General features: G+C 40.0%; 1 protein-coding gene across 1 annotated transcript in view; it reads left to right on the top strand.

Moving 5' to 3' along the window:
• LOC124605810 (protein MAK16 homolog) overlaps positions 1-11,312 on the top strand; it is a 69,132-nt gene extending 57,820 nt beyond the window's left edge. Inside the window, exons 7-9 of the mRNA XM_047137718.1 lie at positions 3,364-3,483; positions 10,934-11,002; positions 11,092-11,312. Coding sequence (XP_046993674.1) covers positions 3,364-3,483; positions 10,934-11,002; positions 11,092-11,235 — 333 coding nt within the window. The 3' untranslated portion in view covers positions 11,236-11,312. The remainder of the gene's footprint in view (positions 1-3,363; positions 3,484-10,933; positions 11,003-11,091) is intronic.
• Positions 11,313-17,610: the final 6,298 nt, after the last annotated feature.

Raw genomic sequence — 17,610 nt, 5'->3', positions numbered from 1 at the left:
CATCTCCAGGCCACCATGTAACTTCTCTTGCATTGAATGTCACAGACAGAAACTTTTTGAGCTGAATCCAAGCTCATGAAGACAATTTCAAAGTGATGAGCTATTGCCATTGAACAGCTCTGCTTCTTTGAGGCTGTAAAGAAGTTTATGTAGAGTAGAGTACTCCTTGTGTTGATAATAGACACACATATATTTGCACATTGCATCCTGTTTGAATGCATCCGTCTTGGGTACACATATGTCGTAACTACGTTTGTTGCTCAGAGTTTCTTATAAAGAATGAACTGGTGTTGCTTCATCATACACGCCTTCCCTTCTTTCTCCTTCCCAGTTCTCAAATCCATAGATTGGTGAATGTTAAATGCCACTGCTGGTCTTTCCACCACTCATGTAACATCTAAAATCAGTCAGTCACTATTGCGTTCAAGTCCAGAATAACTTTGCACAGACCACGCAAATTCATGGCCGTGACCATGGATTGGAATTCCCCTTCTAACACTTGATATCTTCACAACTGGTGAAAATGCCCTTGGACACCTTCTTTTATTGTGAATCTCATGTTCAGATGTGCTGCACTGTTGTTTTTAATGCAACGCCAATAAAAAAACTCTTGTTCACAACACCTTAAGACTGCAGAACACTTCAGCACCAAAGAATACCGCTTTACAACTAGAGGTGATGAACATAGATGCATGTAACGTGTGACACCACACGATATTGTTTATCCATGGTGTGGAAACGGACATGCTATACCGACAGAACTCCTGGTGGCATGGTAGGAAAAGCTGGCTCGCCATTCTCTCATGTGGACCAAAAGTCAAAAGTTGCAACTAATTTTAAATGCACTGTAGGCATACGTGTTTCATTCCTGTCAGTGCCGAAATCATAGAAATTTCCTGATAACACAGGTTGCATGGACTCTGCTTCATGAAAGTTCAAGAGACTTTCAGTGGAATTCACATCTACATCTACATTGATACTCCGCAAGCCACCCAACGGTGTGTGGTGGAGGGCACTTTACGTGCCACTGTCATTACCTCCCTTTCCTGTTCCAGTCGCGTATGGTTCGCGGGAAGAACGACTGTCTGAAAGCCTCCGTGCGCGCTCTAATCTCTCTAATTTTACATTCGTGATCTCCTCGGGAAGTATAAGTAGGGGGAAGCAATATATTCGATACCTCATCCAGAAACGCACCCTCTCGAAACCTGGCGAGCAAGCTACACCGCGATGCAGACCGCCTCTCTTGCAGAGTCTGCCACTTGAGTTTATTAAACATCTCCGTAACGCTATCACGGTTACCAAATAACCCAGTGACGAAACGCGCCGCTCTTCTTTGGATCTTCTCTATCTCCTCCGTCAACCCGACCTGGTACAGATCCCACACTGATGAGCAATACTCAAGTATAGGTCGAACGAGTGTTTTGTAAGCCACCTCCTTTGTTGATGGACTACATTTTCTAAGCACTCTCCCAATGAATCTCAACCTGGTACCCGCCTTACCAACAATTAGTTTTATATGATCATTCCACTTCAAATCGTTCCGTACGCATACTCCCAGATATTTTACAGAAGTAACTGCTACCAGTGTTTGTTCCGCTATCATATAATCATACAATAAAGGATCCTTCTTTCTATGTATTCGCAATACATTACATTTGTCTATGTTAAGGGTCAGTTGCCACTCCCTGCACCAAGTGCCTATCCGCTGCAGATCTTCCTGTATTTCGCTACAATTTTCTAATGCAGCAACTTCTCTGTATACTACAGCATCATCCGCGAAAAGCCGCATGGAACTTCCGACACTATCTACTAAGTCATTTATATATATTGTGAAAAGCAATGGTCCCATAACACTCCCCTGTGGCACGCCAGAGGTTACTTTAACGTCTGTAGACGTCTCTCCATTGATAACAACATGCTGTGTTCTGTTTGCCAAAAACTCCTCAATCCAGCCACACAGCTGGTCTGATATTCCGTAGGCTCTTACTTTGCTTATCAGGCGACAGTGCGGAACTGTATCGAACGCCTTCCGGAAGTCAAGAAAAATAGCATCTACCTGGGAGCCTGTATCTAATATTTTCTGGGTCTCATGAACAAATAAGGCGAGTTGGGTCTCACACGATCGCTGTTTCCGGAATCCATGTTGATTCCTACATAGTAGATTCTGGGTTTCCAGAAATGACATGATACGCGAGCAAAAAACATGTTCTAAAATTCTACAAGAGATCGACGTAAGAGATATAGGTCTATAGTTTTGCGCATCTGCTCGACGACCCTTCTTGAAGACTGGGACTATCTGTGCTCTTTTCCAATCATTTGGAACCCTCCGTTCCTCTAGAGACTTGCGGTACACGGCTGTTAGAAGGGGGGCAAGTTCTTTCGCGTACTCTGTGTAGAATCGAATTGGTATCCCGTCAGGTCCAGTGGACTTTCCTCTATTGAGTGATTCCAGTTGCTTTTCTATTCCTTGGACACTTATTTCGATGTCAGCCATTTTTTCGTTTGTGCGAGGATTTAGAGAAGGAACTGCAGTGCGGTCTTCCTCTGTGAAACAGCTTTGGAAAAAGGTGTTTAGTATTTCAGCTTTACGCGTGTCATCCTCTGTTTCAATGCCATCATCATCCCGTAGTGTCTGGATATGCAATTGTGATAGTTTGTAACCATAAATAAATTGTAATAATGTTTCATCCTCAACACTAAAAGATTAATTCAGAGTAGAAACATCTGATGCTGATAAATCTTCACTTCCTTAGAAGTTTTGAATACAAGAGAATTGCTGAAATCGAAACAGGGGGAATCTGTTGGTTTAATCTGGTGCAACTCTGAAGAAAAAAAAATATATAATATAATTTAGATGTGTGGAAATCTATTTGTAAGTAGCAAGTAGTATATAGTCATGGTGTTTGATGAGGTGTTTCAGGCTTTGTGAAATTGATGATTTACAAGTTTTTTGGTTTTTAGTAGAGTATCTTTGTAGAATATTTAAAGAAAAGTCCCTAATTGTCTCTGTCAGTGGTTTAATGCAGATTTTGTTGCTTGCTGTTTGGACTCCAGCCAAACTGAACTATTCAGTTTGGGTAGAGTAAAAACAATGAGCAATGAAATCTGCATATGATAACTGCAAAAACAAGGGAAGATATCGAAATATTGTGCAAAAATAAAGTTAAGACTTGGCTGCAAACCCAAAAACTAGTAAACTAACACCATACATGTTTCTTTTCTAGATCAGTAAACAGTTACTATTGTCATAGTCGAATTTGGTTTAATCCACACTCAAAGATTTATGGTCAAAATTAAATTGTATACACACATATTAAATTAGATGGATACTTACCAGTGAGATCAATTGTTTCCTGTTCTTAGGCTGAAGTAGAGTACGAAAATGAATTGGATAAAGAATTGGAAAATGATCAAGAATATGTCATGGCTGGTAGCAGTGATGAGTATGAAAGTGAAGGCAATGACGACATGAATGATGAAGTGGTAAGTACAGTAAGCATTCTGTTTCATAAGTAGCTACTTTCTCAAAAATTGAGCATTAGAAGACTACATATATTACATTTTATATGTATGCTGTACGTTCATGTTTGTTTTTGGCATGTATACAGTGTAATCTATGGCATATTCACCATTGTTAACAATGCATTTGTACGCTTTTATGATAAATTTAATGATAGTCACAATCTTCTTTGTTCCTTCACTTGCTGAAAGGCATTGCATTTTTCCCTTCAAGCAATTACTTCCCAAGTTAAATATGGGAATGGAAAGTTATTTGTGGAATATTAAGACAGTAATAGAAAAACTAGTGGTAATAACTTACATAATAGTTCACCGCATATCAACACGCACATTAACGAAACGGAGATCTTCAGTAACTTTTGGTCAGACCTTCTACAGATCTGTAGTGTGTGGACATGCCACCCTCCCCCCTCTTGCCTACCTGCTGCCAGAATGAGCTCACCACTGCTACGTTTCTATTCCCTGCACCTCCTGCCTCTTCAAATAAGCCGTTTACCATCATTCCCCAGCATCTCCTCCTCCTCTCTCTCCTCACCCTGGTTGCGCTGCAATGCAGGCACAATTCAGCTGTGCAGGTGCGTATGTGTGTTTCTATTGCGTGTGTATCCTATAGCTCTGAAGAAGGATTTATCTGAAAGTTAGCTGTGTCCTCAGTCTTGATTATGTTTCCATAATTGACTTAGTACGTCTCACTATTCAGTGAATTGTTTTTTTACTCTTTCCATTACTTACTTTCCAACTTTATAGGGACAGTATTAACAAACTAGTCAAAACCTTACATGGAAAATAAAACAAGTGAATGACCACTCTCTGTACAGAGGTGGAAATGGGCAGTGGACAGCACATAAAACATGGAGATTATTGTTAATCAGCTATCGAAATTACATTCATCACAGCAAATAGATACAGATAAAGAATGTATAAAAATGCAAGTTTGATAGCCAAGTGACAATAACCTCCTCCTACTTACGTATGTCTGTGCAACCCTACAGTTCGTCTGTATTGTCAGTCACTGTCTGATTCTCCTCCTTCTTTTTAAAGTGTGGTCTGTTCCGAAATACTTGCATATGTTTCTGAATATTTTATTTTATCGGCTTGTTCTCTTAAAGTACGTGGACATTGTATCTTGTCCAGAGACTCTCCTAATAATTTTAGACCAATGATGGTCATGATGGTTGTTTTTATAATTAATTATTGAAGGATGTATAAAATTGTTTGGTAAACAATGGATTGAATAAAAATATGAATTAGGATTGTGAATGAAACAAGAAGTTTACTGTAGAAAGTCACTGTTTGTTTATTTCCGCAACACAATTTCAGAACAATGCTTTGTGGAGCAGTTTGACTAAAGATGAACATAAATGTAAATGTGAAAGTAAAGTAACAAATATAGAATACAGTCAATGGTCACAGGCTCCTTCCTCTGTCATGATAAATCACATATAAACCATCGCTGCAAACATTGGTTGATCACAAATTGCGTTTAGAACTAAGAAGTGCAAAGAATGCATAGCAAAATGAAAACACAATTTTGGAGCAAGATTGTGGATATTTTTGTCTGTGTAGATGAGTAGGTCTGTCAGTGTAAATGTCCCCCGTGTTACATAAATTCTTTTCTGCCAATATACTGTATGCATATCTACAAGGGCTGTTGAAAAAGTATCTGACATTTTCACACAGATGAGAGTGTGTTAAAACTACTTTAAAGATGGTCACTCATCAGTGAAGAGTGGAGCACATTCAGGTAGGCCCTCAGCATCCACAGATGAGGTTGTCACTAATCACGTAAGGATCCTCGTGATGAAGGATAGATGACTCACGATCAGAGAACTTGCACACAAGGTTAAAATTAGTATTGGGTCCATTCATTCCATTTCATAGGAACATTTTTACCTCAGGAGGATCCCAGCAAAATCTGTGCCACAGTTGCTAACAACTGAGCTGAAGCAGCATTGTTTGGAGATTGCATGGGACAGGCTGGATACTGTGAACCGTAATGCCAACATTCTTAACACAGTGATTACTGTGATGAGTCTTGGGTCGATAGGTATGACCCAGAAGCAAAGTTCCAGTCTGTGCAATGGAAGCATCCATTGTATCTGAGATGAGAAAGGTGAGCCAGGTCTGCAGCAGTGTGAAAGTCGTGCTTGACCATCTTCTTTCACCCCAGTGGCATAGTCCATCATGAGTATGCCTACAGAGTACTCTTGGCAATAAGAAGTAATACCAAGATGGGCTGCACTACTTTTGTGAAACAGTGAGATGCAAATGGCTGGACTTTGGGGTAGGAGGCATTTGGCATCTTCACGAAGATGTCCATAAACAGAGTGTGTAGTGATTGCACTTACCTTTCATTGCACACCAACTGGAGCTCTAAAATGTTCCATTCAGTGAGTTGGAATTCAATGCCCTATCCCTTTGCCCTGTTACAGCCCCGGGGTCAGACCACATTGACAACCAGATCAGTGGATTGTCAGCGTCATCTGCTTACCATCTCCAATCGTATGTGGAGCGAGGGTGAATTCACATCCCAGTGGTGAGAAAGCATCATTGTCCTGGTACTGAAACGGGGTATGCGTCCCCTAGAGATAGACAGGTATCGTCCAATTACTCTCACCAATATTCTCTTAAAGTTGCTCGAATGCATGGCGAGCCACTGGCTGTGTTGGCTCCTCGAGTCTCTGGGCCTTCTGGCTCATTCCCAGACTGATTTTTGCCCAGGTTTTCTGCTTCTGTTAATTTTGTTTGGATTAAGTCTGCCATCTGAACAGCTTCTGACTGACGGCAACACCTTATTGCTCTAGTCTTCAACCTACAAAAGGCTTATGAGGCAACATGGTAACACCACATTCTCACTACCTTGCATTAGTGGTGTCACCGGGGCCCACTTCCACTTTTTGTCTAGAACTTCTTGTCACACTTTACTTTCTTGGGTTCAAATTGATGCTTCCCACAGTAGCCCGCTCCCCCAACTGAAGAGAATGGGGTCTTGCAGGCCACTGTGTCAAGTGTCCCTCACTTTCGAGAGACCATAAATGATCTGTGACAGCAGAAGTGGGGTCTTCAGTATCACAGTAGTACAGCCGTGTTGTTCTTGCTTCATGTTCCTCTCCTTTATTTTTGTTCACTGTGAGATATTGAGGACAGTTGGGGGAAAAATTGATGGCACAGATTCAACTCGAAAGTTATGCCATTGTTTTTCATCCAGATTTTGCATCGAAGCATTTGGTACATTTCAAAATATCTTTGTTTGGAAAATGTAGTTCGCAGACCTGAAAACCATTTAAAACATAATGGTTAGTTAAATGCTCATTCCAATGCATTACCTCTGCAGCTCATCGTCTTATGGTAGCGTTCTCGCTTCACGTGCAGGGGTCCCTGGTTCGATTCCAGGCATGGTCAGGGATTTTCGCTGCCTTGAGATGACTGGGTGGTGTTCCGTCTTCATCATCATCATTCATCCCCATTACGGTCAGAGAAAGGCAATGGCAAACCACCTCCACTAGGACGTTGCCTAGTCAGCGGTGCGGGTCTCCTGCATCGTCCCCTACGCTCCTTGGAGTATGGGACCCCATCATCATCATCATCATCATCATCATCATCATCATCATGAAGATGGTGTACTTGCTCATCATTCTCCATTAATTCAGAGTTTTTTAGTCAAACACAACGTGGCTGTGGTTTGTCAGTCTTCCTGTTTCCCTGGCCTAGCACCAAGTGACTTCTGGCTTTTCCCTAAACTGAAAAATACTCTGAAAGAAACAAGATTTCAGAATGGTGAAGACTGCAGATTTCGATGGAGCAGCTGCCCGCTATACCAAAAGAGGCTTTCAAAAGATGCTTCCTGCAGTGGCAGCAGTGTTGGGAGAGGTGTGTAGGAGCTGAATAGGACTACTTTGAAGGTGACTAGTGTCAGACAGTTGTATCTAAATAAAGATTGATTTTACAAATAAGTTAGATACTTTTTGAGCAGCACTCACATGTGACCAAGCGATGTGTTGAAAGTCAATTAGCATGGACTCACACTCTTTACTTTGGTGGTGGTATGCTTGGAGCGTTCCAAGGGTGTTTAGTTTTTTGCTTTTAGACAGAATATATATATATAGGATGTTGGTACTTAATGTTATTAGCATGGTGTTTAGTTTCAAGCAAGTGGTTGGCTCCTGCTGATGCATAATTTTTTTGTTTGAGGACATTGGCAATCTGACGTGAAGTACTACACAGAAATGGAATTGTACTGAAGATATTACTTTCCATTTGTTTTTTGTGCTGCGGTTGTTTTACCATTACTGTGGAACTGTTATAGCGATTTTCAATGGCCGTTTGTTTTATTATTTCCTTCTACAAAGAAATTATACATAAATAAAAAATATCCTATCCTAAGACGATAATATCTAATGAGTCCCAATCGTCTTGTGGTGTTGCAGTTCTGGATAAAACAAAGCTGTAAAGGTGTCTTGCATAAGGCGAAATTCCTTGTCCTATAATGAGTCACAGTGTAAATCTGCCAACTCGTACAATATCTGGGTATAACACTTTGTAGACATATGAAAAGGAATGATCACTTAGGCTCTGTCATGGGTAAAGCAGGTAGTAGATGTAATTTTATTGGTAGAATACTGGGAAAATGAAATCAGTCTACAAAGGATGGTGCTTACAGATCACTCGTGTAACACATTCTGGAATGTTGCTCAAGAGTGTGGAACCTGCACTGAATAGCACTAACAGGGATATTGAACATATACAGAGAAGGGCAGCCTGAATGGTCACAGGCTTGTTTGACCTGCAGGAGAGTGTCACAGTGATATTGAAGGAACTGAACTGGCAGACTCTTGAAGATATACATAAACTATACCGAGAAACCCTACACTTACATAGTTTTAAGAAACGGCTTTAAATGATGATTTTAGGAATGTACAATAACCCCCACTTATTGCGCCCATGGAGATTGTGAGGATGAGATTAGACTAATCACAGCACGCACAGAAGTATTTAAATAATCATTCTACCTGTGCTCCATATGTGACTTGAATGGGAAAATACTCCAATAACTGATACAATGGGACATATCCTGTGCTGTGGCCTTCAGTGGTTTGTAGAGAATAGATGTAGATTTATTTAACTTCAGACGTGGTAGTTGAACTACTCTGTTGACCATATAGCGGAATTCTGCCATTTTGGGGGTTGTGGGGTGATGAGAGGTGTTGTGGATAGTAGTGTGGTCCTCCGCTTGTGGTCGTGCAGTAGCGTTCTCGCTTCCCACGCCCGGGTTCCTGGGTTCGATTCCCGGCGGGGTCAGGGATTTTCTCTGCCTCGTGATGACTGGGTGTTGTGTGATGTCCTTAGGTTAGTTAGGTTTAAGTAGTTCTAAGCTCTAGGGGACTGATGGCCATAGATGTTAAGTCCCATAGTGCTCAGAGCTATTTAAACCATTTTTGATGGTAGTGTGAGTTGTGGTAGGTAGTGTTTGTTGTGGTAGGCTTTTCAAAAAATTTCAAATTGCTGTCTATTATTCATTACTCTAACATTCAGGTCTATAAAGTTTATACTGTCATTTACTTGGTACTCAACTGCAAACTTTATATTTTCATGGAAGTTGTTGAACAAATGGTTTAACTCATTGATGTCATCTTTTGTGACATTAATTGAAATGATGATTACTACTACTTATCTGTAGCTGTTAGTAACGTTTTTGAGGATGATAGTGGTCGGAATTCAGAATGCTGTCTTCTAAGTTGTTTGTAAATATTTCAGCTACTAATTTAGACACGTTTGATCCCATTGCCAGGGCATTGGTTTGTTTGTAGAGTGTATTGTTGAATTTGAAATAATTTGTGTGTGTGTGTGTGTGTGTGTGTGTGTGTGTGTGTGTGTGTGTGTGTGAGAGAGAGAGAGAGAGAGAGAGAGAGATAGAATTCTGGCAGGGTGGAATTACACATCATTAGACTGAGGGGCGTTAACTCTGTACTTGTCCTTCTTGACTATATTTTTACAGTAACTTTTTGTAGGGATAATATCATTCTCCATTCATGTTTCTACTTGTATTGAGAGAGATAGGTAGGATGGATTTCAGTTCATTTGCCATCTGGCAGGATCACTCATTTTCAGTCATTAAAAGAGAATTCATATTTAGTGAACCAATTTAGTGCCACATTTAATTTAATAATGTTGCAAAAAGTACTAGTCACAGTCTAATCCTAAAGCTTTTCTCCTGTTCAATAAAAGATTTTAGAATGTTTTGCGATGGTGAATACAAAAGATCCTCCATGTGAAGTTTTGAGGATTAGAAACACATCTCAATTGTGTTAATGTGTGGTAGGCACTAAGGTGGCTTCAAGCAAGAAATTTCATCTGAACACAAGCAATTTGGATGTGGAAAACAATTTGAATAGGTACAAGTTTTTTAGTTTTGCAGAAGTTGAATCCAGTTTTGAAATATTGAGTGTTGACTATGACTCTTGCTTGCATGATTAAATTACAGAGTGTGCACAGGGAAGTAAAGAAGACAAACCACGAAATAAGACTTTTATTTGTGAAAATATAATTAATGAAGGGTTTTGTAAAAAGGGATTGTATGACAGATGCATTTGCAAACATTTCCATCAGACTGTAAAGAAGGTTTTAATTCTGTATGTCTGTTATTCACAAGCTTTAATGACAAAAAACATTTGTATTTGATAAGCTTATTATTGTTATTGATCATAGTGTATTGTTTCCAAATATGGAAAGATTATATATGTACACATTCAGTGTCTCAGTATGAACTGAAGCTGAAATTTAACTGCTTTCTTCTAAGAACCCGCATGGATGTTTTTTCACTGACAATATGACTTTCAGTAATGTATATTTCACTTATTTTGTAGATTGAGGTAATAGTTACTATTCTGTAGGTTGACGTAATATCTGCACTTGGAAGAGACAGGTTCCTGCAGTTATTAATAATTCAGATTTTATACCATTTCCTATGGCATCCTGCAGTTTAATTTGTTTGTGTGCTACCTTTCTCCAGACAGCTTTAGAAATTTGTAGCAATAAATTATTTAAATGATTTACTTTCAGTGTAAACCATTAGATCAGGCATTGCAATGATTTGACAGTTGATGCACATTTGAGAGACACAGAATAGAAATACAGTATACTTCTGATCACTTGTGCAGAATATGCACGGTATTTTTGGTAAGGCAGTTGTCTGGATTGACCTTTTGTGATCTCGTACACTAATGCATTTGTGTAAATATTGAGTGTGTGTAAGGGCAAGCACAGGGATAAACAGACAGTAGTGCCAGAGTTACAGCAGCACGATAAAAGCATGTAATTGTAGTTTGTACAATAATATTTAATGTGTAATTGCCAGTAGTGCTACAAAAATTGGATTTGTTTATTTATCCTGTTTATTTCTTCTTCTTCTTCTTAGGATTCAGACTCTGGACATGTTGAAGTGGTAGAAAGCGACATTGATATATCTGATACATCAGATATTGAGGCAAGTATTGACCAGAAACTTAGTTTCTGTAGTGCAGTTTTCAAAATTTGTTTAGCCAATTTTTTTATTAATGATGATCTTCTTTGCAGGATTTGTCAGCTAAACACAAAAAAAGTGGTGAGCCATCAACTGCCAGTAAAAAATCGTCCAAACGCCGTGTTAAAAAGTCTAGAAAGCCTCATGTTGAAATTGAATATGAGCATGAAATGGCTACACCCCTTAGGACAAGCTGATGTGTAATGTCCACACACTTACTATTTAAATGATCTGTAATTTTTGAATTGTAAATAAACATTTAATTTTTCACAATTTTCTTCATTATTGAATCTTGTTTAAATGACACAAGTAGCCAAGTGAATGCCTCTAATGCTGTGAGCTGAGTAAAGCTTGGATAGTATCACTATGCTGAATTGAATGAAGCTTGATGGGGCGGCATATCATCTGGCAAGACTTTGGAGCAATTTTTCTCTTTAAATTAAAAAGCATGAAGGACATAAAATGATGTTGCCTTGTGTTTGGGTGAGATGGCTGGCACTTCCAAATAGTGCGAGTTAAGGAGTCACTATTAAAAACACTAAGAAAATGGTACAGGAAGAAGAAAGCATCTCAAGAGTAAAAGAAAAGGTGTATGTATATAAGGTGCCAAGATGATTGTGAAGTCCGAATGCGTTAGTACAATGAGGGTCAGCATAGTTAAGTCTAAGACAGCGCTAAGGGGATTCGAGGCCATGAATGTTAAACGAGTGAAGGATGTGATTCAGTTAAAACGAACTCATAGATTGATTGACCTTGACTTTTAATTTTTTTTTTTTGAAATAATTATTATGGCTCCACTTGTATGGAACTTGCATTCATTTTCAAGTAACAGATTTGTAGAAAATATAACATTCAGTTATGTGAAGCCAACACTATTCATGCCATTTAAACTGTATCTATACAATGTGGTGTGCTGAAATACATCCAGGTTGTAAACATCAATGACTTGTTTGTAGGTTATGCATAACATTAAAGCATCAGTTGCCTCACTCCTTGATGCCATAGTGTATATGTGCAATTTAAATACAGTGAAACCTCTTTATAACATTCCCCCATATAATGTTTTCCTCTATATTACGTCCGTTTTTTTCGGTCTCGACTAAAAGCCCATATAAACAATGTTAAACTTTCCTCTTTACTGAGTTTCCTCTATATTACAATTTCCTCCATGTAACGCTAATATTTTTGGAACCCTGGTCAATTATTTACCTCTTTATAACGTTTAAGTGACTGGATGTAGACACACAGTTTTCCGCTCTGTGGATTCACAATTTGCTCTGGCTCAGAAAGCTCGCGCTCAGCATGTTTCATATGTCAGTGGCAGAACCTGGTCGCATGACATGTGACGCACATTCTGCTTGCTATCTTTTTGGTGCCATTTCAGTTGATGCTTTGTATTCGTAGCGTGTTGTGTGAGCTGAGCAGCAAACAGTTTGTGTGTCTAGTGAGAGTGTGTCTTCGATATAACTTATTTTTTAAGCTTTCATCAGTGGACATGAGTGAAAAGTGGAAGAACATTTCTCTGGAAGAGAAGTTTTCTGTTGTTAAAAAAGTGGAGGTATCTCCTGGTGTGAGTCACGTGGAGCTAATGAAGCAATTTGAACTGGCCCCCTCAACACTCAACACTTCTTCTTCTTCTTCTTCTTCTTCTGCTTTTACGGCCTCATTGGACCACTTCAGTCAATCATTTCTGGTCCTCTTCTTTGGTATTTTCCCCTTCCGAGTGGCCCAGTATCTCTTCATTCGTTCCGATGCTTTTCGTCGTTCCTTATCTGTAAATACCCTTTTCATTGTATGTCGTTTGTCAATTTTTGGTTTAAATCTTATTTCTGTGTCCCTCAACTTCTTTAAATTTGGCGTTTTGTTCTGCAAATCATCCAGAGTTATTTCCAGTTCTTCCATATCCTCTCTTATTTCCTTAAGCCATCCTCCTTGTTTCAAATTCCAGAGTTTCTCAATAATTTTCCTTGATAATCTGGTTTCTGGTGTCCTCAGAATGTGATCACAAAAAGAGATCCTTTTCTTTCGTATACACTCCTGGAAATGGAAAAAAGAACACATTGACACCGGTGTGTCAGACCCACCATACTTGCTCCGGACACTGCGAGAGGACTGTACAAGCAATGATCACACGCACGGCACAGCGGACACACCAGGAACCGCGGTGTTGGCCGTCGAATGGCGCTAGCTGCGCAGCATTTGTGCACCGCCGCCTTCAGTGTCAGCCAGTTTGCCGTGGCATACGGAGCTCCATCGCAGTCTTTAACACTGGTAGCATGCCGCGACAGCGTGGACGTGAACCGTATGTGCAGTTGACGGACTTTGAGCGAGGGCGTATAGTGGGCACGCGGGAGGCCGGGTGGACGTACCGCCGAATTGCTCAACGCGTGGGGCGTGAGGTCTCCACAGTACATCGATGTTGTCGCCAGTGGTCGGCGGAAGGTGCACGTGCCCGTCGACCTGGGACCGGGCCGCAGCGACGCACGGATGTACGCCAAGACCGTAGGATCCTACGCAGTGCCGTAGGGGACCGCACCGCCACTTCCCAGCAAATTAGGGACACTGTTGCTCCTGGGGTATCGGCGAGGACCATTCGCAACCGTCTCCATGAAGCTGGGCTACGGTCCCGCACACCGTTAGGCCGTCTTCCGCTCACGCCCCAACATCGTGCAGCCCGCCTCCAGTGGTGTCGCGACAGGCGTGAATGGAGGGACGAATGGAGACGTGTCGTCTTCTGCGATGAGAGTCGCTTCTGCCTTGGTGCCAATGATGGTCGTATGTGTGTTTGGCGCCGTGCAGGTGAGCGCCACAATCAGGACTGCATACGATCGAGGCACACAGGGCCAACACCCGGCATCATGGTGTGGGGAGCGATCTCCTACACTGGCCGTACACCACTGGTGATCGTCGAGGGGACACTGAATAGTGCACGGTACATCCAAACCGTCATCGAACCCATCGTTCTACCATTCCTAGACCGGCAAAGGAACTTGCTGTTCCAACAGGACAATGCACGTCCGCATGTATCCCGTGCCACCCAACGTGCTCTAGAAGGTGTAAGTCAACTACCCTGGCCAGCAAGATCTCCGGATCTGTCCCCCATTGAGCATGTTTGGGACTGGATGAAGCGTCGTCTCACGCGGTCTGCACGTCCAGCACGAACGCTGGTCCAACTGAGGCGCCAGGTGGAAATGGCATGGCAAGCCGTTCCACAGGACTACATCCAGCATCTCTACGATCGTCTCCATGGGAGAATAGCAGCCTGCATTGCTGCGAAAGGTGGATATACACTGTACTAGTGCCGACATTGTGCATGCTCTGTTGCCTGTGTCTATGTGCCTGTGGTTCTGTCAGTGTGATCATGTGATGTATCTGACCCAAGGAATGTGTCAATAAAGTTTCCCCTTCCTGGGACAATGAATTCACGGTGTTCTTATTTCAATTTCCAGGAGTGTAGTATCAGTGATGGGCTCCAGTTCTCTGTATACCACTTCATTTGGAACTATCCGCCATTGCCCAGCTTTTTGATATTTCTTATTTATGCATGTTCTAGCAATTCTTCTCTCTACTTTTAAAATTTGGTCAATTCTGTTTTTCTGGGTGACTTTAAAAAGAGTTTCACTTCCGTATGTAACCTCTGGTTGAACCACCGTCTTGTAATGTTTTAATTTTGTTTTAATTGATAGACATTTTTTATTGTACGTAGACCATGTTAGTTTTTGAGCTTTTATCATTTTATTAGTTCTTGCTCGCCATGCAGGTTTCTCGTCCAATTTATGTGTTATAATTTCACCCAGGTATTTAAATTGTTTCACTATTTTAATTTCCCTATTGTTCACTGTGATGTGATCTATTACAAGTGGATCCGTTACCATTATTTCAGTCTTTTCAAATGATATCTGGAGTTCTAATTTTTGTGCTATATTTTGTACACTTGTTATTTGTTTCGTGGCTTCCTGAATATTATTAGCTAGTAATGCTAGGTCATCAGCAAATCCCAAGCAATTTAGGTTTGTTTTATCTTTCTTAGTTCCAATTTTAATATTCATAGGATTTTCCTTGTACCATTCTCTCATTACATATTCAAGAGAACAATTGAATAGCAATGGTGATAAACAATCTCCCTGTCTCAACCCTGTTTTAATTGTAAATGGTTCAGATATTTCTCCTCTAAATTTTACTTTGGATTTGGTGTTTGTTAAGGTTAACTGTATCGTTTTTATTAATTTAGGATGAAGTCCAAAATTCCTTAATATTTTCATCATTGAAGATCTATGGATGCAATCATACGCCTTTTTGAAATCTACAAAGGTTATGACTAGTTGTTTTTGCCTTCTTTTGTAGACATCCATAACTAACTTCAAGGTGATTATCTGTTCTGGGCAGCTTCTCCAGGATCTAAATCCTCCTTGATATTCTCCCAGTTCCAGTTCTAATTGATCTTTACAGCGGTTGTATAGTATTCTTGACATGATCTTTTATGTGCAGTCCAAAAGGGAAATTCCTCTATAGTTGTCTGGATTTGATTTTTCTCCTTTCTTATGTAATGGATGTATTATAGCAGTAGTCCAATTTTCTGGTAATTTCTCTTCATTCCAGATTTTTACTATGCATTGGTGTAATGCTATCTTTACTGGTTCTGCTGCATATTTCCAAAGTTCAGCAAACGTTTGATCTTCTCCACTTGCTTTGTAGTTTTTGAGTTCTTTCAAAGCTCTGTAGACCTCATTAATTGTAGGTGGATTTATATTTTCTGCTGGTGTTTTAATTGGGGTTTCTGTGTTTATCTGAAGAAGTTCTGGGGGATCTTCACAATTTAGTAACTTGTTAAATGTTTCTGCTAGAATTTCTGTATTTTTACTATTGCTATGGGCTAGGTTATTATCTTTATCTTTTAACATTAATGTTGGAGGATCATATCTTTGTAATTGTCTGCCAAATATTTTGTAATAGTCTCTTGAGTTTGTTTTTTCACTATTTGTTTCTATCATTAGAAGTATATCTTTTTGGTACTGACGTTTAACTCTCATTATTTTTTGTGTTGTCTTCCTTTGTTTTGTGAGTTCCAAATATGATTTTTCTGTTTTTTCATTTTGATGCCTTAACCAGGCTTGGTGTCGATCCAACACTGCTTCATCACATTCATCGTTCCACCACTGGTGTTTTTTCCTTGGATTTATAGGGGCAACTTGTTCAGCTATTTGTTTCAATTTGGGAATTATTTCTTCCAGATCATCTGTTATTTTTATATCCCTGGTTTGTGCTTCGTAATCCTAATTTTGTATCAGTTTATGAGGGTCATAGGTTTTCTTCTTCTTCTGGTGGGATTTTTTCTTTGCTAATGGGGTTAATTTAATTTTAATTTTTATCATGTAATGATCTGATCCAGTATCTGTCCCTCTCAGTACTTTCACATTGTAAATTTCCTTGTGGTAATTCTTATCCATGCAGACATGGTCCAGTTGCCATTCTCGTTTTTTCCAGTCTGGATGTTTCCAAGTTTTTAGTTTACTTGGTCTTCTCTTAAAATACGTCGACTTTGAGATCATGTCATGGTTTCTGCAAAATTCCACTAGTCTTATGCCATTTTTGTTTGTTCTTCTTTGTGCTGTCCATTTCCCTATTATGTCTCTATAACTCTTTTCCCTTCCTAACTGGGCATTGAAGTCTCCAATTAAAATTTTGATGTGATTTTTATTAATGTTATTCGTCGTTTGATCTAAGAGCTCCCAAAATTTTTCTACCTCTTCTCTGTGTTCTTTTTTATTATTTTTATCATTTGTCAACACTACTATGAAAAACAGATCATCGATCATGGAAGGGTTTGAGAACTGTGGAATTCTAAACGTATGCATGTGAAACCATCGTCTTACGACAAAATGGGGGAAGTTTTATTTACTTGGTTTCAGCAAGCACACGCTGCAAACATTCCTATAAACTGAACTATTCTCAAGGAGAAGGTGCTTCAAATATCACTTCAGGTAGGAATGGAAAATTTTAAGGCGTCCAATGGATGGATTGATAAATTTTGACAGCATCATAGCGTTGTATACAAAGTGGAATGTGGAGAAAGTAAAAGTGTGGATGAACCAACTGTAACTCAGTGGATGCAGACTCTCCCTAATCTGATACATGGCAACAAACTGCGTGACATTTGTCACACAGATGAGACAGCATGTTTTTCAGTTTAATGCTGGATAAGACATTTACTTTTCATGGGGAAAATTGCCGTGGTGGTAAGAAGAGCAAGGAATATCTTAACGTTTTGTTGTGTACAAACGCCGATGGCAGTGAAAAATACACAAACAGTGCAAAGGCATGGATGACAAGTGATATATTTTTACATGTTCTCAGAGAATTTGACGTCAAAATGGGGAGTGCTGCAAGGAAAGTGCTGCTGTTTGTGGGTAGATGTGCGGCACATCCACCAAACGTATCCTTTCTGAGAAATGTGAAAGTAATTTTCCTGCCACCCAACTGCATCAGCCAACTGCAACCTTTGGACTTGGGGATAATACACGCCCTTAAGGTTAAATATAGGGCAGCCCTTGTAAAAAAAAGGACTTGAATTT

Source organism: Schistocerca americana, chromosome 3 (assembly GCF_021461395.2).
Source record: "Schistocerca americana isolate TAMUIC-IGC-003095 chromosome 3, iqSchAmer2.1, whole genome shotgun sequence".
Classification (NCBI taxonomy): Eukaryota; Metazoa; Arthropoda; class Insecta; order Orthoptera; family Acrididae; genus Schistocerca; species Schistocerca americana.
Note: the sequence above shows the minus strand (reverse complement) of the source record. Positions and strands in the feature narration are given on the sequence as shown.